At 45.5% G+C, this 26,817-nt stretch overlaps 2 protein-coding genes across 12 annotated transcripts in view; both read left to right on the forward strand.

Annotated features, from left to right (window-relative positions):
• ACAP2 (ArfGAP with coiled-coil, ankyrin repeat and PH domains 2) overlaps positions 1 to 13,194 on the forward strand; it is a 63,608-nt gene extending 50,414 nt beyond the window's left edge. For 4 of the 11 annotated variants that reach the window (XM_085587744.1, XM_085587745.1, XM_085587746.1 and 1 more), the window contains 8 exons: positions 1,073 to 1,257; positions 1,600 to 1,704; positions 2,085 to 2,177; positions 3,389 to 3,576; positions 3,916 to 4,025; positions 4,404 to 4,514; positions 4,758 to 4,819; positions 8,717 to 13,194. In XM_085587744.1, coding sequence (XP_085443870.1) covers positions 1,073 to 1,257; positions 1,600 to 1,704; positions 2,085 to 2,177; positions 3,389 to 3,576; positions 3,916 to 4,025; positions 4,404 to 4,514; positions 4,758 to 4,819; positions 8,717 to 8,820 — 958 coding nt within the window. In that variant the 3' untranslated portion in view covers positions 8,821 to 13,194. The remainder of the gene's footprint in view (positions 1 to 1,072; positions 1,258 to 1,599; positions 1,705 to 2,084; positions 2,178 to 3,388; positions 3,577 to 3,915; positions 4,026 to 4,403; positions 4,515 to 4,757; positions 4,820 to 8,716) is intronic. The other 7 variants (XM_085587747.1, XM_085587748.1, XM_085587749.1 and 4 more) reach the window with 3 other exon arrangements.
• Positions 13,195 to 13,283: 89 nt separating this feature from the next.
• XXYLT1 (xyloside xylosyltransferase 1) overlaps positions 13,284 to 26,817 on the forward strand; it is a 32,002-nt gene continuing 18,468 nt past the window's right edge. The window contains exons 1-2 of the mRNA XM_021536792.3: positions 13,284 to 13,684; positions 19,647 to 19,794. Of these exons, the coding sequence (XP_021392467.3) occupies positions 13,289 to 13,684; positions 19,647 to 19,794 (544 nt within the window). The 5' untranslated portion in view covers positions 13,284 to 13,288. The remainder of the gene's footprint in view (positions 13,685 to 19,646; positions 19,795 to 26,817) is intronic.

Consider the following 26,817-nt stretch of genomic DNA (forward strand, 5'->3'; position numbering starts at 1 on the left):
CCTTTTGATGATAGCTCGACAGTATCACTTTGAACATGTGGGTTTTGTTTCCTCTCTGCTGGATACCAGCTCAGCCAGCTGGACTTGATGTGGGAGTGCTCCTGGAAGGAGCCTGTGTCTGTTCCTTTTGTTTACAGTGACTTTGTTCTTCCATTTTTACCTTTTTTGCCTTTTGTTCCCTGAGCCTCAGAATGTTCTCATCTTCCTACCTACATTGTACATGAGCTCTGCTGCTTTACAGCAGCCTTCAAATCATACTACTGCTGTCTTCTATTTCTCTGATGCTAATCTGTGTTTGAAGGTAGATTCCCAATGCTTTGTGCTGCTGTATAGGCTGTCTCTTAAAACTTGCTTTTTTACTACCTTTCCAGTTCTGTGCTGCTTGCTGCCCAGCAGTTTTATAGTATAGAAAACTGCATTTTATGCAGTGTTGGCAATTTGGAGACAGTGATGATAATATAAACAAAGTAGGAATTTGTGAGATATTTTTTCTAGTGGTAACTGCTTTTCAGCAGTTTCAGTGCAATAATTACAGCCACTTTTATCAGTTCGGAACAACTGCTGTTGTGTTTTAAACTGATAGCTTCAGGTTATGAGGAAAAATACTTCAATATGTGATATGGAACTGATTGCTGTGCCTACCTAGGACTTATTGTTTTCTTTTGTAATTTTAATGTTCCTGTAACAAATGCTGCAATTTATATTTACATTAGAAACTAAATATATGTTTATTAACAATATAAACATGTATAAAGGTTTAATGCAGGTAACATAGAGTAACTAATGCTTATTTCTTCCACATACCACTTTCTAAAGTCTCTGTCTGTAAGTAAATACATGTTTGTGAACTTAAAAAAATTACTTCCTTTTGAGCCTTATTGTAAAATTTAATCAAGAATCCTTAAAGTGACAGTGTGCTTTGCATCTTTCTGACAATGTTCTATAGGTGTGTCTTATGTGCAATGCCAAGCTACAGTTTTGGTTACTGACTTTAGTAAAAATAGATATTTTTTTAATACATGAAAATACTAAAATATTAGCTTACTAACTCCAAGAATTTTGTATATGACAGGCAGGAGAAGGAGGCATACATCAGAGCAAAATATGTGGAAAGAAAGTTTGTAGAGAAGCAAGCTGCATCAGTACCTCTGCCTGAGCCTGGAACAAAAGTTTTGCCTCAAATTCAGGAAGAGAAAAGGCACAGTGGCCCTGAAAAATCTCTTTTGGCAGGGGGACAAGGTGCAGCATCCCAAAAAGGTATTTACACACTTCTCTCCTTAGCTGTATTACCTATATTCTTTTTAAGGTAATATATTTTTATATTAATTGACTTCTGCCTCATGCAGAGACTATGGAATCTATTTTATTAATGGGTTGTAGCCTAGTGTAGAGTGTAGGGAAGAAAAGACTTCTTCAGAGATGCAATTTTTTTTTTCACATGGGGAAGGATTTGGAATGGGGATGCTTATAACTCAGAATCATATTAACCACCTTCTTTCCTCAGTAATTTCATCCTTCTTGGTTTTTCCAATAACTTTCTTTCCTGCCCTGTCCCTTCCTTACTGCCCGCTTTGTGCTTTGCTAACCTGCATGTCCCAGCGGTTGCTGTAAGTAGCGACGAGGCGAGGCGGGAGTCTCTGTTCTGTCCTGATGAGCTTGATTCACTCTTCTCCTACTTTGATACCTCTTCAAAACTCCGTAGTAGTAAGTACTACAGCTGTGGCGTGTTCTCTGTTTGCACTAGTGATCCATTGTGTGTTGTGGCCATCTCCCTGCTTCTGTCTCTTGTCTCCAGGCTGCTGCATTGCTTAGTATTTTCATGAAATAATTTAAGCTTTTTTACTTATCCTGATTTTTTTAATTTCTAGTTATCTTTGACAGTTATTATTACTGTAAATGTTATGGTTACAAAATGTAACTTCATATTTTTCTATGAATGTTTTAAGAATACTGAATGAGAACAAGCCATTTTTTAAAAAATTATATTCAGGACCAAGTATAAGAGCTTGCTTTATTATCATGGGATCCGTGAGGAGCAGGTAGCTTCAGTTCTGCATAGTAATTACAGTTTTTCCCCAAAACAGTCCGAAGCAGTGACAGTGGGATCCAGCCAAGCACTGATGACAGCAGAGAACACCTTGCCTCTACTATATCAGCCAACAGTTTGTATGAACCAGGTGTGTTAGGCTTTGCACTGTAAGATGAAAATTTAATCACTTGGCAGCATGTTCTTTTTGTAAAACAGATTAATGCTTTGTGATACAATTCGTGTCTACTATCCTGGTTGAAATGCTTTTAGCAAGGGTAAAATTTGCCTGACCAATCTTTCTTTGGGCTTGCTACCAAAAATGACATTTAATCCTTCTAAATGGGTTCAAAGAACTATAGTTTTTTCCCAGTCAGATGAGGCTGATCCCAAATGCATGATCCTTTTATAAGTAAATAAATCCACAGAGGTAGAATTCCTCTTGAGTCACAGATAGTAGGTTTTTATGTGTTATTTGTGCATTCTTGCTTAATTTTTCTGTTTCTTATTTCTGTGGAATTGACCAAGTCTTTAAACATTGTTCCTTCAACTCAGAAATTCTATAAGTTGATGAATGAAATTATATGCTATTTTTAGCATGCTGTTCTGACAGATATATTGAGTATGGCTTCTCAAAATTTCCAAAACATTTGTTTATAAAGCAGACCTATTATTCTACATCAAACTCTTTTTTAAGGTATGTTTTAAATCCAGTAGTTCACAGGTGTTATTGCGGACAGGCAGCATGTGGCTTGGATTTTTTGTGATTATGTTGTAGAAATATTTATGATGCTGTAACTCACAAAAGCTTCTATGTAGTAACCTCTTTATCTCCCAGACTTCACTCCATATAACCATAACTGAGATGAAGAGAAAGACTGTGCATTAGTCCAAAAGATTATAGCCACAGCAAGTAATTGGTAAATGACAATGGTATCTATTAACAAAAATTAGGTCAGAATAGTATTAGCCTCATACTCTGGTGTTTCACATAAAGATACATTTGTATGACTACATCTTTGCAGAAAATGAGTTTTATTCATATGTTTCAGTTTACAATAAAACACATTCTGACCTTAAATAATTTCTTAGAAATTACATGGAATATGTAGATTGAAGTATATACAAGTGTCAGTAATGTGGAGAGAAGGTTTTCAATGCAGTAATAATTCCATGAAGAGACTGTGCCTGAACACTGGAGCTGAAGGCATCTGTGAAATTCCCCTGGCAGAATGGGGCAACAATACATAGCATTCTGCAAAAGCTGAGCTACCTATTGCCAGAGAAATGATGTTTTGATCAGATTTCCAAGAGGTACCTTATTAAAACAGGAATTAGGTAAGCAATTTTTTTTCTTTTCAGAAGGAGACAAGCAAGAGTCTCCAGTTTTCTGTGACTCCAAGCAGTCTAGTCCAGGATTGCAGTTGTATCAAGCTGCCTTTGAGAAAAATCTTCCTCACATGGCAGAAGCATTGGCTCATGGAGCTGAAGTAAATTGGGTCAACATGGAAGAAAACAAAGCAACACCACTGATTCAGGCAGTGCGAGGGGTATGTGATATACAGCACTAGTGATATGGGGGAGGAGAGCAAGGGAAATGATGATATTTCTGTGTCACTGTGAGCTGTTTGCTTCCATAATGAATGATAATGTGATGCTGAAATTATGCTTACAGTGTTCTTTCAGAGTTGTTTCTGGAATATTTTTTCTTGTTAATGCTTTGTTTGGAATTCTATGTCTAGTAGAATGTTTATGAATTCTGTGTTTAAAGTTGGAAGCAACTCCCTTTTGTTTCATTTACTGGGTGGCTCAGTGGTGAGAAGGCAGAAAAGGTTTGGTTTGATTCTAGAGATCTGGTGCTGAGTTGTTTCTTTGTTTTGATTCCATAGGGTTCACTGGTTACTTGTGAATTTTTGCTGCAGAATGGGGCCAACGTGAACATCAGAGACATGAAAGGAAGGGGGCCCCTGCACCATGCCACAGTTCTAGGACACACTGGGTAACTCACTGCCCCACAGTTTGTACATGGCCATCCTTTACTGTAGTTGTTCATGGGAAGCTTCTTCATGGCCCCAGATATTCTGACATTTTAGTACTATTTCAGGTGATACAAGTTTTTCTCAAGCTCTAGTTGTGAGAAAGGAAATAATATTTTGATTTAGCAGTCTCATCCAATAGCAAAACATATGTGTTTTCTCACGTGGGTTAAAGAAATTGTTTGCTTACTACCCTGTTAACATGTTCTAGATGAACTGCACTATTTTGATATACATGAGACTTTTGATGATTTAGGCTAAATACATTGTATCTAGCTTAACTTTATTAGCTTTCTTCCTTTATTGTCAAAAATATTCTTCAATTTTTTTTTTCTAAACAGACAAGTGTGCTTATTCCTAAAACGAGGAGCAAACCAGCATGCCACTGATGAAGACGGGAAAGATCCATTGAGTATAGCAGTGGAAGCTGCAAATGCAGATATTGTTACACTGTAAGTTGTACATTCTGTTTTCTGACTTGGTAACTTATATTTTCCTATTCTGTTTCAAGTTAAAAATAAAAGAAATGTCAAAGTTCCTGTACATAAAAACAGGGAGAACAAAAGAAAAGTCAAAATACTCTATCTGTAGATGACCTCTTTGATGTGAGATTCGGGAGAGTGTTGCAGGTCTTGCATTGTAGTCTTTTTTGTGCTTTAAAGATGATGTTGTTCCTTTTGTTTTCTGAATGGCAGGTTGCGTTTAGCAAGGATGAATGAAGAAATGCGTGAATCAGAAGGACTCTATGGGCAGCCAGGTCAATACTCTTCTAATAACCACACTGAAATGCAGTATAAGAAGTGTATACAGGAATTTATCAGTTTGCAATTAGATTCTTAGTGTCTGAGGGAAATTTAAGATTGCTTCATACAATAATGTTTTTTATAAACCAACACATTCTAAAGCTTCATAGAAATTCAGTGGTGTGACTTCATCAGAGTACTTAGGGAACCTAAAAGGAGACTGTTTAAAGAGCATCCTTATAGCAGTGTGTTACTACAGCCATGACCACCCTATTTTGCTAGTAGCTGTCCACAGTTTTCTCCTATTGCTGTTCCATTGACATTTGTGTCATGTTAGGATTTACCTGACATTGTTTAGTAGCAGCTTTTTGACTCAGCTTGCTTAGAGACTGTTGAAGAGTTCATCTTATTCCAGGACACCATTCTCCTTCCTGTGGAATGGTCTGCTTTTTCTTTTTTAAGAAAAAAATGCTTGCACACCAGTGTAAAAAATGTACATCAGATATTTCAAACTGCCTCCAGACAAAAATAGGAAAGTATTATTTCCTTAAATTTTATTTTTAAATATTTTTATTTGTTAAGATACTAATAAGAAACAAAGCAGTCATTCTTAACTATGTATTTTTGTATGCAGAGTTTCTTTCTGTTTGGTTAAAAAAAAATAGAAGCTGGCAGATACTTGAGCCAACTCCAGCAAGAAAGTAACAAATTACATTTAATGCATATGTGCAACTTTATTCTCAGGCACTCAGATCTAATTTAAACCATGTTCTGATGTGATATTTGCTTCCATAGGAAGGTAATTTAATATCATGCAAGTACCAATAATGAAGGCACTCTTGATTGTGAAGTTAGACAGCTAAAAATACCCTGCTATTCCTGGCAGAAGTGAAAGGTGAACCTTATTTTTCAGGTTGAGTGCTGGGTACTCAGTTCACTCCTATAAAGCCCTCATGTGTTTTCCACTGACTCATGAGGATTGGGCAGGGGGGATGTTACCAGATTGGAGCTGTAGAATCTAGAGACTGCAGCTGATGCAATCTGATCCAGATACTTTACAGCTGGTAAGGTGAGATTGACAGTAAAGAGTAGATTTGCCACAACAGGCAGAGCTTGACCAAAATCAGGGGCAGGCTTTCATTAGAGTAACTTCTGAAATTAATGCCACAAGCTGGAGCACAGAGTCTCAGCCAGAGAACTTTCCGTATCTTCGGATAGCACAGCTCTGCACCCTTGTTGAAGTTTCTTTTAAAAGTTGGAGTTAATATTTGAGTGTTTTGAATGCTTTTTCTGCTATAGAAGGGTTGTGTCAGTGTAAGAACCTGTCTGCTGTCATGAGGTGTCACACCTTTCTGTGGTTTTAAGGGATGCAGGTCTTTTTCATTGCTTATACATGTTAATTTACCTGCACTGCCCTTACTTTAGAACTCCAGTGTTCCAAAATTATGATTCTAGAAGAAAATAAGGATTTGCAAGATAATTGTATATTTGCTGGTAGCTGTGTGAGGGTAAATATCATTGTATGAATTGGTTGTCATCAGAGTGAAGCCAACTGCCTACTTCCCAGCTCTGGCAATGCAGCTGATAAACAACTGCTCATGTAGCTAATGGCATCAAAATTTATAATTTAAATATATATGGCTGGTTTGAGCTACTGAGAGAATGGATATATTGCTTTGCAAAGTACAGTTGGTCTTCCAAAACATTCCTGGAATGGGAACTAGCTGAAACCAGCTTTAAAAAGTTATTTCTGGTGTAGAAGCCATATTACACCATGGTACTGTTTCTGTATAATACTTGAGTGCTCATCTCCTGGTGCTACACTATGTCTTGCTAACTCTTTGATATTAGCATTGCTACTTTTTCTTCCTACCTTTTCTTGAATGTATGATGTGTGCCTTTTGAGTTACTCTGGTGTGAAATGGTAAAGCAGTGTTACAGTATTTTTGTACATATAAGCTGCACTTTAGGGAAAACATTGCTTGGAACGGGAACTTCCAGAATTCAATTTTAAAGTAGAATTTAAAAATAATTATAAGGTTTACAGTATTAAGCATATTAATGCAACGTACAAACTAAAGGGGCACTTTATTTTAGTCTATTTTTGTATGTAACATTTTTGTTATGTAATAGAGACAAAGCTAGAGCCAATCTATCTTCCAAAAATAGCTTTTTCTTCTTTCAACTTAATTTGAAAGAACCAAATGTGGCAATTTGAACTGCAGTTCTCATTCACCAGTGGAGACCACTTCTGTATTAAAAGCATCATTGGCTTTTTGTCACAGAAGCCTAATTCTGCTTTTGCCCTTTGTAGCTGTTCTTTTGGTAAATGTTACAGCTCCATTCTGTGCTGGTCTCCCAGTGGAAGAAGTTCTCACCTGTCCTGTGCTTGCTTCATCTCTAGAGCACAGAATCACTGAATGGTTTGGGTTGAAAGGGACCTTAAAGATCATCTAGTTCGAACCCCCCTGCCATGAGCAGGGACACCATACTTGAAATTAAATCTGAAAACCAAAAGAGAATTTCTCTAGAACTGACTTTTCCTAATAGAGCAGTATTGAATGTATTAATATTTTAAAGTCTGGGAAAAATTGAGTTACTGCCGTGTTAAATATTTCTGGAAGGTCAGTTATTATTTGTGAAAGTTTTTTTAAAAGAATGGAGTCTCATCTCCAAAAGAATGATAGTTTTGACATTGGAAATGTGCATTAAAAAATAGAAAAACAAAACAATGTAACTTTTCCCAGTAGTGCAAACTTTTAAGCACAACATTATTTTCTTCCACAATCATGTTAGGAAAAAAAAATCTTCATATTCAACATACAAGATGAGAGGGATTTGGGGTTGATTTCTTTGTCATGCTATTAATCAAGCTGTCAGCAAGAAACAGTAGTGCTGGGATCTTGTGTCCTGTGTGACCATTGTGTTGGGAAGACTCTAAAATTTGAATGGCTACATAGCTCCTGGCCCAACCCAATGTTTGATGCATTTAATTCCTCTTGAAGATGAAAGGGTATGGTTCATGTTTTAAAACAGAACTTGAACTCAAAGCCCAAAATTCTCCGGTAGGTGAAAAAATGTGAGAATGAATGAAAAAAAAGTCCATTTTAAAGTGGCAAAATAGTGACTTGGCAATGACTCAAGAAATAATCACTCCTCAATGTGTTTTCCTGTGTAGACAGGGAGGGGGAGGAACACATTTTGGAATATGTTTTAGTAGTAGGGTTGTGTTTAAGCACAAAGGGAGAAGATTTAAAGAAAAAGAAAAGATTTTTAGGGGAAGTATCATTGTTCTTAGAGATCAAACTGAAAAATGTAATGAAAGATGTAGATGAAGTGAATGTAGAAATTTTATTTTTGCTGAAGTAATAGACAAAAATAATTTATGTACAATAATTTATCTACGTAAGACTGCTCTTTTTAAATATATATTTTATTGCTTGCTGATTGTTTCTTTCATGAAGAATTCTGTTTGGCTGTAAGAATTCTGATCTTTGTTTCCAAGTAAATCTTTATTTATGTCATAAATCTTTTTTTCTGTAGAAAATCTTGGTTAGCATTTCCTTGCCCAAACAAGGATTATATCCTTTAACTGCTAATAAATATTTTTTCTTTTTAAGTTGCTTTAAAGTGCTTTAACTTTTCCTTTCTAACTCTGAACTTTCCTCTGTGTGGCTGCCTGTGAGGTACTATTTCAGGTATAGTTTGGCTTTGTTTAATTTGCTTCTACAGAACATGCATGCAAGTAACCAGTCTTTCAGAGTTCACATCAGCATCACTCCATCTAGAAGCAGTATTCATACATGAATTGTTATGCAGTAATTGATAGCACAGTAGGGCATTTGTGCAATGGTGGGTGATGTTGACTATTACAAATGTTTAAAACTGTTTCTCTTCTCTTTTCTGTCTAGGAGATGAAATTTATCAGGACATTTTTCGTGACTTTTCTCAAATGGCATCAAATAATCCAGAGAAGTTAAACCGCTTCCAGCAGTCAGATTCCCAGAAGTCTTAAGTGTCAAGAAGGAAAAGAACCTGAAGCTTATAGTGCAAGTCTTTTTTTACTTTAACAGAATGAATTGTATGCATTTTGTTAGATAGTTTGGATAAAATGACCACTCCAATGTAGCTTTAGATTGTGGTAGCTGGGGAAGTGTATGAGTTGGTTTATGTTCTACAGTACATATACCTCAGCAGCTGAAGATGTTTCAAAGCCTGAGTCCCTGCTAGCTGAGTGCAAAGCAGCCCCTGTTCCACGCCCAGCATTTGCAGCTCGCACTCGGGGGTGGCAGAGCACGGCTGGAGCGCTGTGGGCTCTGAGCACAGGGTGGTCACAGCAGCTTTGCCACCCAGGGTCATCCACTGCCCTCTGTCCCCTGTCACCATAAAGAATGTGCCTCTGACAAGAAGGTCTGGGTTGCATTTTCTGGGACTGTTTGGAAGGGAATTTGGGTAATGATTTACTGAGTTGTCCTTCCATTTGTGGGACTGCAGCTCAACAGATTCTCTTGTTCCTGCGGTGGCTCTGGTTGGAGGTAGGCTGTAACAGATGTGATAGCTCCTGCTCTTCTGCAAGCTCTTTCACACTGGGAGCTCTAGCACCAGGCTGGCCTTTATGCTGGTGACTGCAGGTCAGTCGCAAAGGGATATATCCTGGGGACCAAATTCCTAAGAGCAGACTATTTTCCTTTTTTTTCTTTTCCTCTTAAACTTCCAGTGCAGCAAGTATCCTTCTAAATGAGCATGTGGAACCTTTCATGAAAAATAAACAATCCTTTTGGACATGATATGGGGTTTGTTTGTAGTATTTTGACATGAAAACTTGAAATTTGAGACATGAAAGTAAATGTTGAGCCAACAAAGTTTGTGTAGAATAGTTGTAGAAAGGCTGTTTCTACTTTTTGCTGTTCTCATTACAGGCCCTAAGCTTAGTATAAAAGTCTCATGTCTTGCAGCCACACTAAGTTTAGGGCAATCAAGCCTTTGTATTAGGAAGCAGTAGCCCTTGTATAATTTTCAAGGATGTTTGTGTTGTCTAAACTTAGGTGAGCACAAGAAAAACTAGAATTTCAGTGCACATTTCTGTCAAGTAATGAATGATCACAGTCTACAACTGTGTTGTGAGGGCACAACAATTTGCTTTATGCAAAGACAATTTGCTTTATGTAGTTGTGAGCCCCACTCTGCCCTTGTGCATGTATAAATGGTGTCTCTAGATATATGCTTATATATCAGATTATTTATACCTAGATAATAATCCTCCTAAACCTCAAATCAGCAGATGCAATTCTTTATCCTCTTCTTTGTTTACCCTATGGAGACAACTTAAACAGAGTTTTTAGGTGACACAGTACCAATGTGAGTTTTCAGTAATCAGTTTTCAGTAATTCTGAAAGCTGTGGCATTATGTTGACCTGCTGTTTAAGTGTATTTAGGAAATTAATTGGCTTTTCTCCATGGAAAGATAAGCAAAACTGGGATAAAACAAATTGAAATCTGTAAACTATGGTAACGTTAAACTTTCTGGCATGTTGAGTTTTAAGAAGTATTTCAAACATTTATAATTCTGAATCAAATGTGTAATAGTCTGCATATTATTATTGCTACAAAATTAGTAGTGTTGTAGAATTGTCCAGTGGATTTTATTTCCAAGCAGAATAATCTTACAAGACAGTTCTTGCTTTGTATGTGGTCTAATTATGGTAGGAAAAGCAAATTCTGCCCATTTAAAGTGCACATTTAGTCTGAATAAAAAGAAACTTAAGGATATCACCTGTAAGCAGTAATTTTTAGTAAGTTGGTTTTTAGATAGCTGCCTATGAATTGATAATATACTTCCTAATCAGCAGTATTTACGAGCAAATGGGTGTTTTAGTAGATCTTGGAGAAAGTAAGACTCCTGGTGTACAGATGGGACCATGTGACAATATAACTGCATAATATCCACCTTAGACATAGGTTTTTCTAAATGTTTGTTTTTCTCAGCCTGGCTGGCAGGCAGTGTGTAGTGTGATTGGCTGGAATGTAAAGCTGCCTAAAGCTTAGTGGCATAATTGCTGTCTCAGTCCAGGCTGCTGGAGATCTTCACTGGCCACAAAACCTCTGTGACAAATTCTCCAGGATGACTTCTCTAGACTAAGAAGTTGCTTCCCTGTAGCTCTACACATTATGTATTCTGTTCCCGACTCTCATCTGTCTGGGAAACAGTATCGGTCTCTGTGCTAAAGGATGAATCCCACCTGACTGACAGCTGGTGTGACTCATCAGGAGCACTGGAGTTTTAATGGCTTAGGGAGTAGCTGTGTAACTTGTGATCCTCAGCCTTGTTCCCCTGTCCTTTTGGGTATGATAGGATGTCCAGTATAAACTGCACTCAATTAAAGCCTTTTTCAGGTCAGGTGCAATGGTAACATGTTGCTTATCGGCAGAAATGAATGTACCATTAAATTTGATGGCTCAGTGTCACCAGGCTCTGGTAGGCTCTGTGTTCTAGGTCCTCTGCGACTCACAGGTTTCAGCCCTCAATAGTGTGATTAACACCACAGCTCTGAAGATCTGGATTCCATATCGAGTTTTGACTCATGTTAATATTCTGCTCAGTAATGTTAGGAAACTTCTATTTCTATTCCAAGGGGAATCTAAGTGAAATAGTAGATAGTAAGGTTCCATTGTGGGTTAACATCTTGTACTTTGTACCAGACAATAGAAAGGTTCAATTCCAGTTCATGTTTCTCTGTAGGTATGAAATACAGTAGTGCGGGACAAAGCAGAAGATCCCCAGCACATTTTAAAACCATTCTTCATATGGATTTTTAGTAATTTTCTATATTAGCCCATTGAAGGATAGTATAATATCTTTCCTATGTGTTCCAAAAGTCTCTTGGAACAACAAATGTTGAGGAATTCAACTTACATTCTAATTCATCTTGATTTCAGAGGTGTAATGTATGTCCATTGCATATTGATTAAAGTAGTGTCTGTGGTGGCTCATTAATAGTATCAATTGTTTTGACTGTTCATAAGGTTTCATGTTTTATGTTAGTGTCAGTACATTGCATACAAACTTAAATTTCTGAATTATCATATTGAATTATGCCACTGTCTGTGCTAGAGAGTTGGAATTTGTTTACATTAATTTGGATGAAGGTGTATTTGGATTGTAGAGGTATTTCTTCGCCTTCACAAACAGCCCACATTGCAATCAGATGGATGTGTGTTCCAGGTGCTCATTAGTGCATTGTGGACTTCAGCCCCTCTGTCCATTAGGACCTGATCCAGGAAGTCGCTGATATCAGTGGCAGTCTTTCCACTGATTTTTGAGATTATGGATTATACCATTTGGGGCTTTTAATGTTAGACTGCTAAAGGATCCTGTATTAATACTGCATTTTTTGCTCTGTGGGGTTTTATATTTTACCTGTTTGTATACTGAGCTGAAATAGTTTTAGAAAATGCAACCAGACCTTCCAACTGCTGTCAGCAAATCCCTGTACAAGAGGAAGTTTCTCCTGTTTTGCATTATGGCATCAGTACACGTGTTGTCCAAATTACTAGGTCTCCTGGATAGAGCACAAACTTTGTAGCACTAAACTAAAAAGGTGAGAACTAGAACGAGCGGAGGGTTGAGGTCATGTTTCCAGGACTTCGGTGCTTCTGTGCAGCCATCTGTTTTAAATTGTGGATGTTACCTCTGCTGCTTCAATTTGATAATCTCAAATTACACAGTGACTATAACATGACCCTTTGATGAAACTGCAAATAATATATAAGTACAAAGGACATGATATTTTTACAGTGTCAGAAGGACTTAGCTAATTATTCTGATTCTTCAACACACAAAGTATTTTGAGAATCAATTTTTCAGGCTACAGTCTGCCCCATTCATTATGGACACTTTTTCCCAAGTTGGAGTTTATGGCTTGTGCAGTCTGACAACCAACATGCCTTGCTCCCGTGCTTACACAGCGGCACAGTTTTAAAACAGGGTCAACTCTGGAGAGGCACTACTGGGGAAAAGGATGAGTGTACCACTTTGGTATATAACCTTTCATATGCTTGCTTTATCTTTCTGCATACAGTATTTTCTTGTTTCTCTTCCCATGGAAGGAGATGATAGAGGAGGAAAAATTCCACTCACTTTTCTGTTAGGAGCCTAAGTTTTCCGCGTTTTGACAGAAATCGCCAAGAAATCATCGTTTCCTCAAGCAGAGACGTTACTTTCTCCAAAATAATGAACTTTTTTTTTTCTCCGCGCCTTCCTCTGTACTCGGTGTTTTTCAAGCATTCCAGCAGTAAAATGTAAAAAACCCCTCCCCTTAAGCTGTAATTGTACAGACTGTATACCTCGCCCTCCTTCGCGTTATGTACGGCTGTAGACTTTGTATCTAAACTTGGCTGCGGTGTGTGTGGTGTGTCATCGCGCGGGCCGGCCCGGCGGCGGCCCCGCCCTGCTGCGGGCGGGCCGGGCGCGGTGCCGCCCCGCCATGGCGGCGCTGCGGGGCTCGGCGCGCCGGGGCTGCCCGCGCTGCCCGCAGCCCGCGGCCCTGGCGGCGGCCGCGGCCGTGGCCGTCTGCGCCTTCTACTACCTGGGCGGCGGCGGCGAGACCTTCTCCAGCGCCACCCGCCGCCTGCGCGCCACGCCGCCCGCCCCGGCGGGCCCGGGGCCCCGCGGGCTGCACCTCCTGTTGATGTTCACCAAGGCGGAGCGCAGCCCCGCGCTCCGCGACAAGGCGCAGGCGGCGCTGCGCTCGCTGCTGCGGCACGGCCGCCTGGGCGCCGCCGACGTGCTGCACCTCCACCTCGTCACCGAGGGCGCCAGCCGCGACATCGGGCTCGGGCTGCTGCGGGACCTGCTGCGCGGCGCCGCCTTCCGCCACCAGGTGCGCGGGGGCCGAGGGGCGGGCCGGGCCCGCGGGGAGCGAGCGGGGTCTGCCCGCGTGTCCCGGGTGCTCTTCCCGCTGGGAACCGCAGGCCGGCGGGAAGGAGTCCCTCAACCAGCGGCCCTGTGCGGCTCCCAGCAGAGCAGCTCGCTCCCGCTCTCTGCTGGAGCAGCGCCCCCTGCTCCGGTCCCGGGAGTCTTGCGGGGCTCGTTCAGTGTCCCCGCCGCTGCTGCCTCCGGGGAGCTGGCCTGGTGCAGCCCGGCGGTTCTCAGCTGGGACTGGGCAGCAGCGTGGCCTGGGAGCACCACTGGCACACCACCTGTGCTGGAGAGGAGCAGTTGCTCTAAGCAGTGCTGCCCTCTTGCAGGCCCTGTTGGTGCCGCTTCAGCATCTCGACACAAGGACCACGTGTGCTTGTATCTCGATGGGTTCCCGAGCAGGAGAGAAGGTTGGCCTGCTGCTGGTGGCTCTTGAGAGCAGGAATGGAGAGCCTGCAGGGGCTCTAGTGCATCTACGTCCAAATGTTTCTACTTACAGGGAAATGGTTCTGCTTCCCAAATCCACAGCTAGTGTAGTTTATGCGAGGTTTGGCTTTCCTTCTCATTAAACAGGTGTCTGAAAACTGGAGGAGTGTTAAGTTCAGAGATTCCAGGTAACTTGACTCTCCTGTCCTGAAGCTGCTGCTGCAGAGCATTGTTTGGAAGTTTCCTCTAGTCCTGATGTAACTTTTATTGCTCATAAATCCTGTATTTCATATTAGCTGAACTCTGCCAAGATGAAACTAGAAGTGTAACCCTAACATTTTTCATACAGACACTTTCCTGGTAAATTCTACCACTGGTTTTCTTTAAACAAGTCCTTTCCTAGTAGTGGCCCTCAGGTTATGCACCCATGTTGGGAGACCCATGCAGCAGTGCTTGGCTATCTGGAGGGTGTGCACAGTTCCCACAGGAGGATTCTTGCACTCCACAGCAGGATGGACTGAGTGCCCCATGATGGTGCTGTGCTGATGTGGTGCAACAGCCTAACCCAGGCTGGTGGTATTATGTCTCCTGGAGTGGGAGGACCCCCATGCCACTATGGTGTGCACATCCCTTGCAGTCACCCCTTTGTGTAGGCAACTGCCTTACTGCCATCTGCCCCTCTGGGAAACAAGCTTCTCAGCAGGCAGCCTTGCCAGCCTCCTTTCTCCAGAGTAACATGGCTGGGAGTTGGAGGCATGAAGTGATTTGTCTGTTGTGGATTGGCCCCTGTCTGTAGGTGCCTGTGGAGTCACAGTGAAACCTGGCTCATGGCTTGGTGAGTATGTCTGGTACCAGAACTGGTCTCCTGGGTGTAAGCAGGGCAGCATGATCTGGAGGCCTCAGGTGAGATCTCACTGAGATCTGCTCAGTGGGACAGCTGCTTCTCTTTCCTGGCAGAGCCTGATGTGCCCTGGTTTCAATGGCCAGCCTGTGGTTGCCAGTGTGTTTTGGACCGGACCATTTCTCTGCTTTTAGGTACAGTGCAGAGGCTGCTTCTCAAGCATGCAGCCTTGTCCTAATCCTGTGCCAGTTACTGCAACACCAGCAGGTGACAGCACCTCTTTATTCTTGTTGTAGCACCCCATTCCTCTTCTCTATCAGCAGGAAACTTATGCCTAGCTTGGATTTCTGGTGTCCCTGCTAAAATGTTGAAGATGATTGATCCTGATGCTTGGCTAGCTCCAGCAGTAACCCATCTCTATCCTGAAACCTCTCGTTTCCTGCTCCTCATGGTGCGTGCAGAACTCTCTGCTGCTTGTTATGCTGTTTTCCTAGCACAGGCCCAGATATAAGGCTTGATAAAGGGCTCAGTGGGCAGCTGAAACCACTAAGGCCAGACTGATAAAACTCCCTGAACTTTACCTTTTCTTCATGAGGAAGTGATTCAGGCCCAGCTTTTGGAGCTGCCCTTGCCCTCCCATCCTAGCAAAGCTGGGATCAATTAGCTTCTCTATTGGAGTGAAGCCCAGAGTCAGATATGGATCATAACCACTGGGGGAGGTTATGGGCAGCTTTTCTCTCTCCCTAGGCAGATTCAGGGCTTTCAGCGTGTCCTGGAGACTGCGGCAGCCGGCTGCAGCCCGGGGGCAGTGTGCAGAGTGAGGGCAGAGGGGCTGTGGGGTGCAGGCGGTGGGTGTGTGGGAGCAGCTTAGGCACTGGAGCCACCCAGCAGGGCAGGGCTGGCCGGGCGTGGGCAGTCACCGCCCGCGCTGGCCGTGCAGATGTGCCCAGATGTGCAGCCGGGAACGCAGCTGGCGGCAGAGGGAGCTCCTGCTCCGCCTCTGCGGCCGGGAGGCGGCGGCAGGACCCAGCCCGCGGCTTTCCTGCCCGTGCGGGGCCTCGGTGGGCTTTACCGGGGCTTTGTGACAGCACACGGCTGGCAGGAGGATCTCTGTAGCCTCTCCCGACCCCCGGCCAGCGGGAGGTGTCCGGCAGCGAGCCTGGGCCAGCCTCGGCTGACGCTGCTTACACAGAGCAGCAGCTTGCCCCGTTTCCTGCCACTCCAGGCTGTGTGCTGCAACTCCTTGCACGATTCCTATCTCTTATTGATTCCATTTCCTTACCATAATAACACGGACTGCATGTTCGGCTCTCTGCTCATCCTGGTTTCCTGTTCAGATGAGCCCCACGAAGGACACTGCTGGGTGGATGTAACTGGGCTGCCATCACGCCACGCTTACAAAGACCTGCGAGGATGATTGACATGGGAAGGAGGGAGAGTTAAAGGGAAAAGAAATGCAGGTTGTTTTTTCCTAGTGAATCAGTAGAAAGTATCTGTCATCAGTGTGGGATGTGTGTTTATAAAACTATGTTTGCACAGGAAACCCCTAGAACTTTTCTTAATGTCCTCAGCAAACGTGGTTGGATTTAGCTACAGGGATTTACTAAGAGCTGTTACACAAATAAATAACGAAGTACAAAATTAGCAGCAGATCAACAAGCTGTGCTAAAGTCAGCAGTGAGGAGGGAAGAAGCCTTCACAGTCCCAGAGAGGCTGCCTGGCCTGTGGCTGCAGGAGCAAAATTCAGCTGCTCAGGAGTTTGCTTTGCAGAAGTACAAAAGACACGTTTTTCCTGTTTTCTTTGGCAGGAGTGAAAAGGCAGATGATGCTGTGTCTGAAGTTTCAGGAGTATCTTTCCTATAACTTTTGTCCACTGGTGCTTGGCACTGTGCTCACTTTAGAGGTGACTGGAATTGGTTTGGTATTTTTCCTGCTTTCCTAGGTACTGTACACACCTCAGGCTGCCTTTGCTGGATGCAGAAGGGTGGTTACAGGTGCTGTATTTCTCTTCCATGCTTCTCCAGCCCAGCCAGACCCCAAACCTGCCCCTGCCAAGCTGGGCTGGGAGCAGAGCATTTCACATCCCTGTGCTGGTGGTGCTCAGTTTCATGAACAGGCTGTCTGTGCCTTTGTACCTGGAGAGTAGTGGTGGTTTGCTTGTTTGGTCCCCTGGGGTGGCCGCTGTCACCGCCGTGGTACAACCAACGACACAGCTCAGCAGGGCCAGGGTGAGGTGCTGTCTAATGGTAACGGAGTTTCCTTCCCTGCGGTGTCTTGGGGACTGTGCTGTGCTATCCAAAGCCAGGTGTGACTGCTGACGAGCTCTCCCAATGGACTTTCCTGGTACGTGTTGTTCTGTGTCTTTCCTGCTGTTCTGCTGCAGGCCTTGGCTGCGAGCCCAGCAGCCGGACGGCAGCAGCGGGGCCGCCCCGCCGAGGGACGTGCTGGCCACGGGGCCTGCGTGAGGGCTCCTGCGGCACCCGGCTGGTGGCCAGGGCCAGGGCTGAGCGTGGGTGTTCAGGGGGCCCTCCCCAGGACAGGTCCACAGAGCCTCAGCTGTGCCTGTCCTGCACTGCCCTGCCATGGGCTCAGCCGTCCTGGCCACTGCCAGGACAGGCATCGCCTCAGCGCGTTCAGCGTACCGTGGGTGCCACGAGCACAACCCTGCATCCAGCGAGCTGTGCTCTGCGCTGAGAGCGTGCTGGTCTGAGCAATGTGTTCTGCAAAAAGCTGTGGAAGGAGAAGCTCCAGACTGCTCACTGCCTCAATCAGTGCAGCCCCTTGTGCACCCCATGGAGAGGATGGTCATTGCACCAGCACAGGCTCCAGAGCTACCTTCTCCTGCGAAGCATTTGGCTTAGTTTAGCTTTTCTTTTAATTAAAAAAAATAATTAAAAAGTAAGTGCTCTATCCTGCATGTTTTAAGTATATAGTACAGAGCCCCTTTTTCTTAAGCAGATGAAGTTTAAGTAGAGGAAAGAAGTGAGACTGTAGAACTGTTGAAATAATTTAATTTGAAAGCGATCTACAAAGACTGTGGTTTGTGTTCCCTGCTGAAGGCGGTGCCACCTTGTGGAAGCGTCTTGGTATCCCTCAAACAAGAGCGATAGGTTCCCCTATACAAAATTCAAGTACTGCTGCAATGTCATGTCCTTGCTGTACTTTAGTTCCAGCAGGGCTTTTCTTGCTTTCCCTGACCAGAAGAAGGCGGCACGACCTCAAGTCTCCACACTCAAGTTCCTGCACTCCCCCTTATCTGCACCAGGGTCGTGTCCCTCATCTCTCTTAATTATCCTGAAAATCCCTCTCAATTATCTTGTGTGATTCAGTGACCTGTATCCTTCTGTGAGTATAACAAGCTGCATGAAAGTTCCTGTTCATTGGACTTTGACCAAAATAAATTATAAGCTTGTAAAATGTCAGTAGCTGGCAAGGTGCATTTGGGGTTGCTCCTGTTTCTAGGACGTAGCCACAGCTGGCGCAGGCGTGCCAGGGCCTGTGCTGGTGCATGGGCTCCCACAGGGCTGAGGGATGCAGAGCAGTGCTGGCTGAGCACCAGCAGAATTCCAGCACAGGCAGGCTGAGATCCATCTACAGAAGTTGCTCTGCTCTGCTGTAGCTCCTGATGTTCGGATTTTCATCAGCGTGCTGTGGCCTGTCCTCCCTTTCCCCCTGCAGCCCCACCAGGACGTGCTGCAGAGCTTGCCTCCATGCCAGGCTGAGGAGCAGCAAATCTGGGCTGTGTCCCTGGCCCTGTCACAGCCTGCTTCTGTAGGAGAGAGCAAGCCTTGGTCCTCAGGGTAAGTGATGTGGTCTGGCTTGGCTCTGAACAGCAGCACACCAGAGCCTGGAGCAAACTGTTGCCTCTTCTGATGGACTCCATATGGGAGACCAGATATGTGCTTGTATCAGGCAGGGGGAACAGCCAGAGAAATAGCCCAAAACATGGAACACACTTGGTTGTGTGAGGGGATTCCAGTCTCTGCCCACCTTACAGTTACAAAATGGCTGGAAAAGTCTTTCTCCGTTCCCTGCACTTGACCTATTCTTACATTAAGATGATGTGCAGGGGCCGGGGCAGCCAGGCCGCTTTGTGCAGCGGCAGTGCCACCAGCACTGTTTGTGCTTTACCAACCTACCCCTTGCCCCATGCTGGTGAGGGCTGGGCAAAGGCTGCTGTGTGGTATTCACATTCTCTGAATAGAGAGAGAGACATGATTCTTTCTCCCAGGATTTTTCCTGGGAAGTTGTGAGATGCAGTGAGAAAGCTCAGAGAAAGAAGAAAACATTTCTTATCTCTATTCACTGTGCTGTTTTTTGGCACATGTGGAATGTGTTATGGAGATTGTTTACCAAAGAGTGATTTGTTAATTGGACACTGGTGAAGGTTATTTGGATTGATTGGCCAATTGGGTCAAAGCTGTGTTGCAACTGTCTGGAGACAATCATAGGTTTTTCTTTAGTATCTTTTTAGTATCATATAGTTCTAGTATAGTAGAGTATTAATGTAATATAATTTAATATAACAAAAACAATTTATTCAGCCTTCTGCAACATGGAGCCAGAGTGGAGGGGAGTCACACTGCTTCAATAGCTGCTGGAGCTGGGCCTGTCCCCAGAAGCAGCAGCTGAGTGGTGTTTCTGGTGTCTCTGCCAGGTAATCGTCCATGATGTGAATGAGCTGACAGAAAAGCTGTTTCCTATCGTTGAGGCCATGCAGAAACACTTCAGCGCTGGATCGGGGACCTACTACAGCGACTCCATCTTCTTCCTGTCAGTTGCAATGCATCGCATCATGCCCAAAGGTAGGTCTCTGCTGTGCTCCCTCCAGCAACACAGGCTCTCTTTCTCTTCTGCACAGAGAAGTTATCTGGTGCTATTTCAAATACAAAGTTAATAAACTTTTAGGATGGACTCATGGGATTCTGCTCCTTTCTGCAGAGTGATGGACTCATCAGTCCATGATCACATCCAGGTCTCCACTGGCATGAGTGACAGTAGGTTCTCCTTGTCACATGGCAGCTGGCCTGCCTTTACACCCTGAGATGATAGGAGAGGTGAGACAGGAGCAAGCACTGTTCAGTGTGTGTTTACAGCCCCCTTCCCCTTGTGGTGCCAGCAGAAAGAGGTGCTGTGTGTCTGGTGTAGCTGTGTACTCTGGAGTATCAGCAGAGAGTAGTTGTTGAGTCTTTTCCCTTGGCTTTATGGAGCTTTTGCTGATTAGCAGCCACTGATCACTTAAGTTATTGTGCCTCTGCTGTTATCAAGTGCAGAAACACCAAGAACTCTGCAGGAAAACAAGGCAACTGGCAGAAGGGGCTCGGCTCAGCTGATGCTGTTTTCCTCCCCTGCCTTGTGCAGTTGCCTCTTGTGGAACCAACATGCTGTTTAATCTTTGGTTGCACAAGTAGAGTTTTGTGTCCTTGGGCTCCAAACCCCTTCACTGGCGCTCCTGCAGCCCTACTTGTTCATTCCCAGTGCTGGTCCCTGGGCTCTCCTTGCCAGCTGCCTGGTGGCCTGACACACCAGTGATGGCAGCCTCCCTTCCTGGGCTGGTCACATGTCCTGCCTGGGCATGGCAGGCTGCAGGTGGCAGTGGTGGCAGGGAGCCCCAGGACCCTGCCTGGCCATACACCTGCCCCAGGAGGAGGTGACCAGCCTCTCAAAGCTGTTTGTGGATGTGGGCTGCCTGTTCCACATGTGTGCATGTTCTCAGGGCTAGCACTGCTGGCGCCAGCAGCTTCCTTGGCATCTGGAGCCTCTGCCCAGCTCTAATACTCCCTGCAGACTGCCTACCATGGATCTCAGGTGCACTGTTGCTGGGACGTGAGCAGATACAAGTCCCCCTTTGCCCCTGCTGAGTCCTGTCCCAGTTTGGCTCTACTCAGGAGCTCTTACTTCTGCTCTGCTTCATGAGATTTCCTCTGTCCTTTGTGGACTTGCCCCTGTGCTGCTGGCATGGCCTTCCCACACTAGCTCATTTAACAGTGGGGCAGTGGTGGCCCTGAGGGGGCCATCCAAGCTCACTGATCATTACTCTTTGGGCTCCAGCAAATGTGCTCTTCCTCAGACTTGGGTAATTTTGTGTGTGTCTGGTGCTGTCTGCACTGTGAACACTTTGAAGTACACTGCATACAAATGATGGTATTAATGCTGGCTAATTCACTCCTCCTGATTCCCTACTCTGTCTTTGCTGTGAGCTAAAGATATCCCTGTCGTGCTGCCTGCCAGCAAGAAGCTGCTCAGTCTGAAATGCCTTTTCTCAGTTCATCAACCCTCATCTCTTGGAAAGCTTGTTTGCTCTCCCTCAGCCTGACAGGGGTTTCAATGGTCTGTTCCGGGCACAGGATGTTTAAAGAGGCATTTTTACAGTTTAGTGAGTTTAGTTTTTGTTTCAGAAGCTGCTAGTAAAGCTGATTTATATTTCCCTTGCCAGGGAGGTCAGGTTTACTGTGCTGGGTGCCTGGTGATTTATGGTGCTGGCAGGGCTCACGGGTCTCCTCCCTGTGCAGCCAGCACTGAGTGAGAGGCACCAGGAAAGTGCTGCCCACTCGCAGACTTGCAGGTGATGTGGGAATGGCACATTGCTGCCCTCCTGACCTGACAAGCTGGTATCTACTGGTCTGGAGAAAGCACTTTGGTAAGTTGGAGGAGAAAGGACCAAACCCTCTTTTTCAGGCAGTATTACCAGTTTTCCTGGTGAATTTCTTTACTATTTCTTCTGCTTTGAATGCTGTGTCCTGCCCTTAGTGCTGTGACTTTTTGTGCACCTCTCCAAACACATCTGGCTCCATAGCATTGGCACCACTTTTTGTGGAATCCAGATTTGATTGGAAGCTTGAGCATCCTCTAGCAGAAATGAAGGCCCTGATCTGAATATTAAACTCCCTGGTGTGTTCATTTGCATTAATCAGTCTATAGTGCTTTTTTCAGTAGCAAGCAACCTTTCTACTAAAATTGCCAGGCTTCAGTTTACCAAATATATAATTTTTTGAAGAGAGGCATTTCCATAGATTAAAGATTTAGTGATTTGTTTGGAATCTATGGATTGTGATGGGGTATTGACTTTGCAGACTGGTGGCATTGAAAACTGAACACCAGGTTGTTTCTATTTTTTTTAGGGACTTCTGTGGGACATGTGCTGGCTGCATGCACATTGCACTGAGGTTAAATAGGGTTTGCCACTCTGCTGCTGTCGTTTATTGTTGCTTGGGATCTTTGCCCAAAAAACTTCACATCTAAAACCTGCAGCTGCCAAGTTATAATATAACAGCTTCTTAGCTGGTGTAAATCATGGAACACTCTTGCCTTAAATGTCTTACATCAGTGGAGTTAATCTGATTTAAACCAGCTGGGGAGTTGGTATGCAGCACGCAGAAGTGCAGACTGCATAACTCTTGTCTGTGCTCGAGGCTAATAAATCCTGTTTTAATGTGGTGTGGCCAGACCCAGGGAGCTGGAGCGGTGCTTGATCCATCAGAATGGTTCTGCAAGGGGGAAGTCAGGGGAAAGTTACACAGAGAGGACAAGCAGGTTCAAGCTTAGAAGGAGCTGCCAGGATGAGGACAATGCCAGCATGAAATGGTCTTGAGACTTACAGAGCACTGCAAAGAGGAGGAGGGAGAACAAACTTTTCACTTTCCTTTTCAGTATGCTCATCCAGAGGGGACCTCTTCCTTCCTGACTGGCTTTGATCCCTCTATCACTTGTCATTTTAGTTGTGTAACTTCAGGCAGCCCAACAGGCTTTCTATCACCCTTCTATGGGTACATGAAGGAGTAATGTCTGATCAGGTCTGTCTGACAGGCAAGGTCTAGGGACAGACTCCTGGTGCCACAAGTGAGGGCAGGAGGAGTTGAGGTGACAGAAGGGCAGCCTGGGAAAGCTGGGAGCTCCCCAGGGAATTCTTGAAGCCCATTCTTGGCCCAAGGTAGTTTTTAGAAAAAAGCTGTTTAACAGGTGTTCTTCCTCAGGAGCTGGTGGGCCAAGGGAGGAGCCAGCAGCATCCAGCAGCTTGGATCGAGTTTTGAAAACTGTCACTTGATGTTCAACTCCATTGGTGTTGCTGATGGTGCTGCACCAGGATGGCCATGTGGGAGAAAAAGGAGCAGAGGGAAAATGAGACATGACACAGAAGCAGCTCTGTGGCTTATCTCTGCCACCTTAGAGGAGTGGAGTCCCATTAGTTCAGGGGAGGCTCAGAAACCTGGCTGACAGTACTGTGCTTCACATGGAGTGAGGGTATTCAGCAGAACGTGACTGAAGATGGTATTTGACAAATTGGAGGTAGCAGAGTTTCCTGGCTTCATAGCAGGTGTCCAGACAGCACTTGTGACACATCAGGATCCATGGGAAGTCCAGTGTTCTCCCTGGCTTTAGACTCTGAATGGGGCAATTTCTCCAGCTCATTATCAACAGCTGTACTGATAGTTAATATAAACTAGATTATAATGATGTTTGTCCAGGCAGCCTGATAATGACCAAGCCTCAGTTACTTGGGGTTTGGTGCTGCTTGCAGCAGGATCCAGCTGCTGGCTCCAGCTTGGTCTCCCACGCAACTGATATCAGCCTTTGTCTGCTCTGGGATTACCAGCCCAGAGACAGAGGCCTCTGTGAACATCAGCTTATGCCTTTCCCACCAAGCAGAGCTGGAGGGAAGGCAAAGGCCAGCCAGGAGACGTGTTGGAGCAGGCACTGAGCTGAGCTGTGCTGTGCTGTCTCAGGGCATTTTGCCTGTGCCAAGGCTGGGTACCTGGAGCACTCCTGGCACTGGCTGTGGAGGTGGAGAGCCTGGGAGCTGGGGGAAGGGTTAAGCACAGAGGTACCAGGAAAACAGTCTGTGTACTGGAATAATGCCTCGACTAGTAACTGTCTTCTGCTACTGTCCTTCTGGAGAGGAATTCTGTCCTACAGGCAGCATCCTGAAGACGTTGATTGCTTTGGTAGGGATGTGTGCATGAGCATTCATTGTTGCATCTGCACTGTTTGAATCCACAGCATGGGATTGCCCAGGTCAGACTCTGTTTGCCTGTAGGGTGCCAGGTGCCCATGTGTGGTGTGTCCCCTCAACAGCACCCACATGCAGAGCTGCACTGCACACATCCTGCATCACACAGGGCATCAGAGGTCTTGAGGTGGAGCCTGGCAGAGGAGATGGGGAGGCACCACTAGCCCTTCTTCCTCCTGTCAGCTGCAGAGCAATTCCTGGTGCACAGGGCAACTGCCCAGAGAACTCAGCAAATCACTGTAATAATTGTAATAAGTGAGCATTTTGAATGTGCGTCACTCCTGATCCTTTCCTGCTGGCTGAGCACTGCCATCATTGCTGAGCCCCACCACATCAGGGAATGCAGAGATGCAGCTGTTGGGTGGGAAAGGAATGGAAGGAGAGTGCCCATGTCCCAGATGCTTCAGGCTTGATTGTGTGCTACCAACGGGGAGATGTTGGAAAAAGGCACAGAAAATTGGATTCTGTGGTGGAGTCATGGGAGTTGGCTCCAGAGCCATGTGCTCCCAAACCACAGTTCCCAAAGGATGCTGCAGTAGCTGAAGGGTTTGCTTTCTGGCAAAATTTTTTCCATCTTTACAGGGATGGAGGGAGCATTAATAGTTTCTGATGTGCTCTCGTAACCTCCCTCCCTGCTTTGTGCCACAAGCACATGAAAAACAGACAGATTCCCTTCCCAGCCTGTCTCTGAGCAGCATGCACTTATGTCAAGTCCTGTGATGGGAAGGGAAGACGCTGGAGTGATCATTTTGCAAGCAATAGGGATAGCTATTATAGCCAGCCATTGTTCCTTGCTGGGGTGAGCCTGTTGTGCTGACAGAGTTTTTTTCATTATGCTTTTCAGGAGCATACAAGAGCAGACCTCTGAATAAGCTCACCCCAGGTAAACACTGGCACCTGTGACCTTTTAGAGGGGTCCACATCTGCTGAAATGAGCTACTAACCCCATCTGGCTGCCTGTGGGACAGGCCTGTCCTGGCAGGAGAGCTCCTTGGCCCCAGCCCTGGTGTGGAGGAGGTGCCAGGAAGGGCTGCTGTGATGAGGGGGATGTGGCTGCTGCTCAGCAAGTGCCTGGAAGCCTCCTGGGTGCTGCATCACAGCACAGACCCCTTCCCTGCAGCACTGCTGCCTCTGGGGCCAGTGTGGCCTGCAGCTCCCGGGGGTGGTGTCACTTCTCATCGTTTCCACTGCCTGCCCCTTGCCGCAGTGTCACCATTGATTATTTTTGGATGTCCTAGATCTGTCAGGCCAGGACTGGCTGCTCCCCCCGCTCCCACAGAGCAGCAGGGTCTCATCACCCAGTGCTGTGGTGGGTGCTGCCCTCCTGTCTCCCCAGCCAGACCAGCTGCCCCATTCCCAAAGGGTTGGGAGCTGCTGGGGGTCACCCAGTGTTGATGCCAGGGCTGCTCTCCCCCACAGCCTCTCCCTGCCCTGCCATAGCTCATTAGAGATTAGCAGGAAGAAACAAGGACAAAATCTGCCTGCAGCCCTTTCCCCCAGTGTGTGCAGTTAACTGGGATGTGAGCCCAGAAAATTTGTTTTCCTCTATCTCTTTTTGGTTTCCCTTTCCATTTCACTTGCTCTTTACTTTGCAGTTTTCCATCCACTCTTTTGTAATTTATAGCAACCTAGAATCAAACCTTATTTTGTCTGATTAAAAGGTTTCCTGCTGCTCTTCCTCCAGCTCCAAAAAGTGTTTCCACACTCCTCCCCCAGCAGTAGCATATATTAAATACAAGGCAAACAGCATTTCCACCTCCATCCTGAAACCTATTGCATGCTTAGCAATGTTGCTGCCTTTGAGTCCAGTTAAGAGCCAAAGTGTTGAGTAGTGCTAAATATTAGTCCCTCAGATCTTGATGGATTACAAGGGGACACTTGGATGCACAGGAAAAATTAATTTCCTGAAACAAAACACATCCATCTCCTGCTGAGTCTTCCCCTTCCCTCAGGAGATGGCTGTAGGGTGTGGAGCAAGGTGATCAAAGTGATGCTGCTGTCAATACCTGGGAACATTGCTGCTGCTCCAGACCCCTGAGCTCACCCAGGTGCCTGCCCTGTGTGGGTGGTAGCAATGATTTGTCATCTATCCCTGGCAGACAGCCTAATTTTTTAATTAGCTGATAGGCTGATTAGCTGCTGTGCTGCAGCCACTGCTCTGCTCTGCTGGTGCCTAATCAGTGCTGCAGAAACCTGGTTATCAGCCGGGCCACTGGAGCACATTGGCCCCTGCACTTCCCTGGAGCTCTGTGTGCAGAGAAGGAGGCTGTGTGATGGGGAGGAGGCTGCAGGGCTGTCCTGGGGAGCAGAGGGGACCCTTGGCTGCACGGCAGACGGGAGGACCCGAGTTGAAGCACGCAGCTGCAAGGTAAGCTGCTCTGCACCTTGGCAAGCTCTGCTGATGGTGCTTTGTAGCCTCATCTCTTGGGAGGGTGGGCTCTGGAGCAGCACCATGGCCTGGGAAGGGGGACTGCAGCCCCCCCAGTTGCCAGCACAGTGGCAGCATGCTCTGCGGAGCGTGTCGTGCTTGCACACATGCACGTTTGCCCCTGCCTTGGCTGCTTCCTCTGGGCGAGGCTCTCTGGTGCTGCCAAGGTCAGCTGGGCAGGCAGCAGTGATTAATCCTGGGCACAGAGGGGAGGCTGTGTGTGGAGGAAACAAGGCCTGGCCAGGGGAGCACACAGCCAGAGAGGAAGCTGCTGACAACCCTGCTGACAGCAGCAGGGAGAGCGGCCAGGGGCAACTGCCAGTGCAGGGGGCAAGCCAAACCCAGGGAGCCTGTAATGAAGGGCAGGATGGAGAACCCAGCATGTTTGTGTAA

This window comes from Lonchura striata, chromosome 9, assembly GCF_050655825.1.
Source record: "Lonchura striata isolate lonStrDom1 chromosome 9, ASM5065582v1, whole genome shotgun sequence".
NCBI classification, from domain to species: domain Eukaryota; kingdom Metazoa; phylum Chordata; class Aves; order Passeriformes; family Estrildidae; genus Lonchura; species Lonchura striata.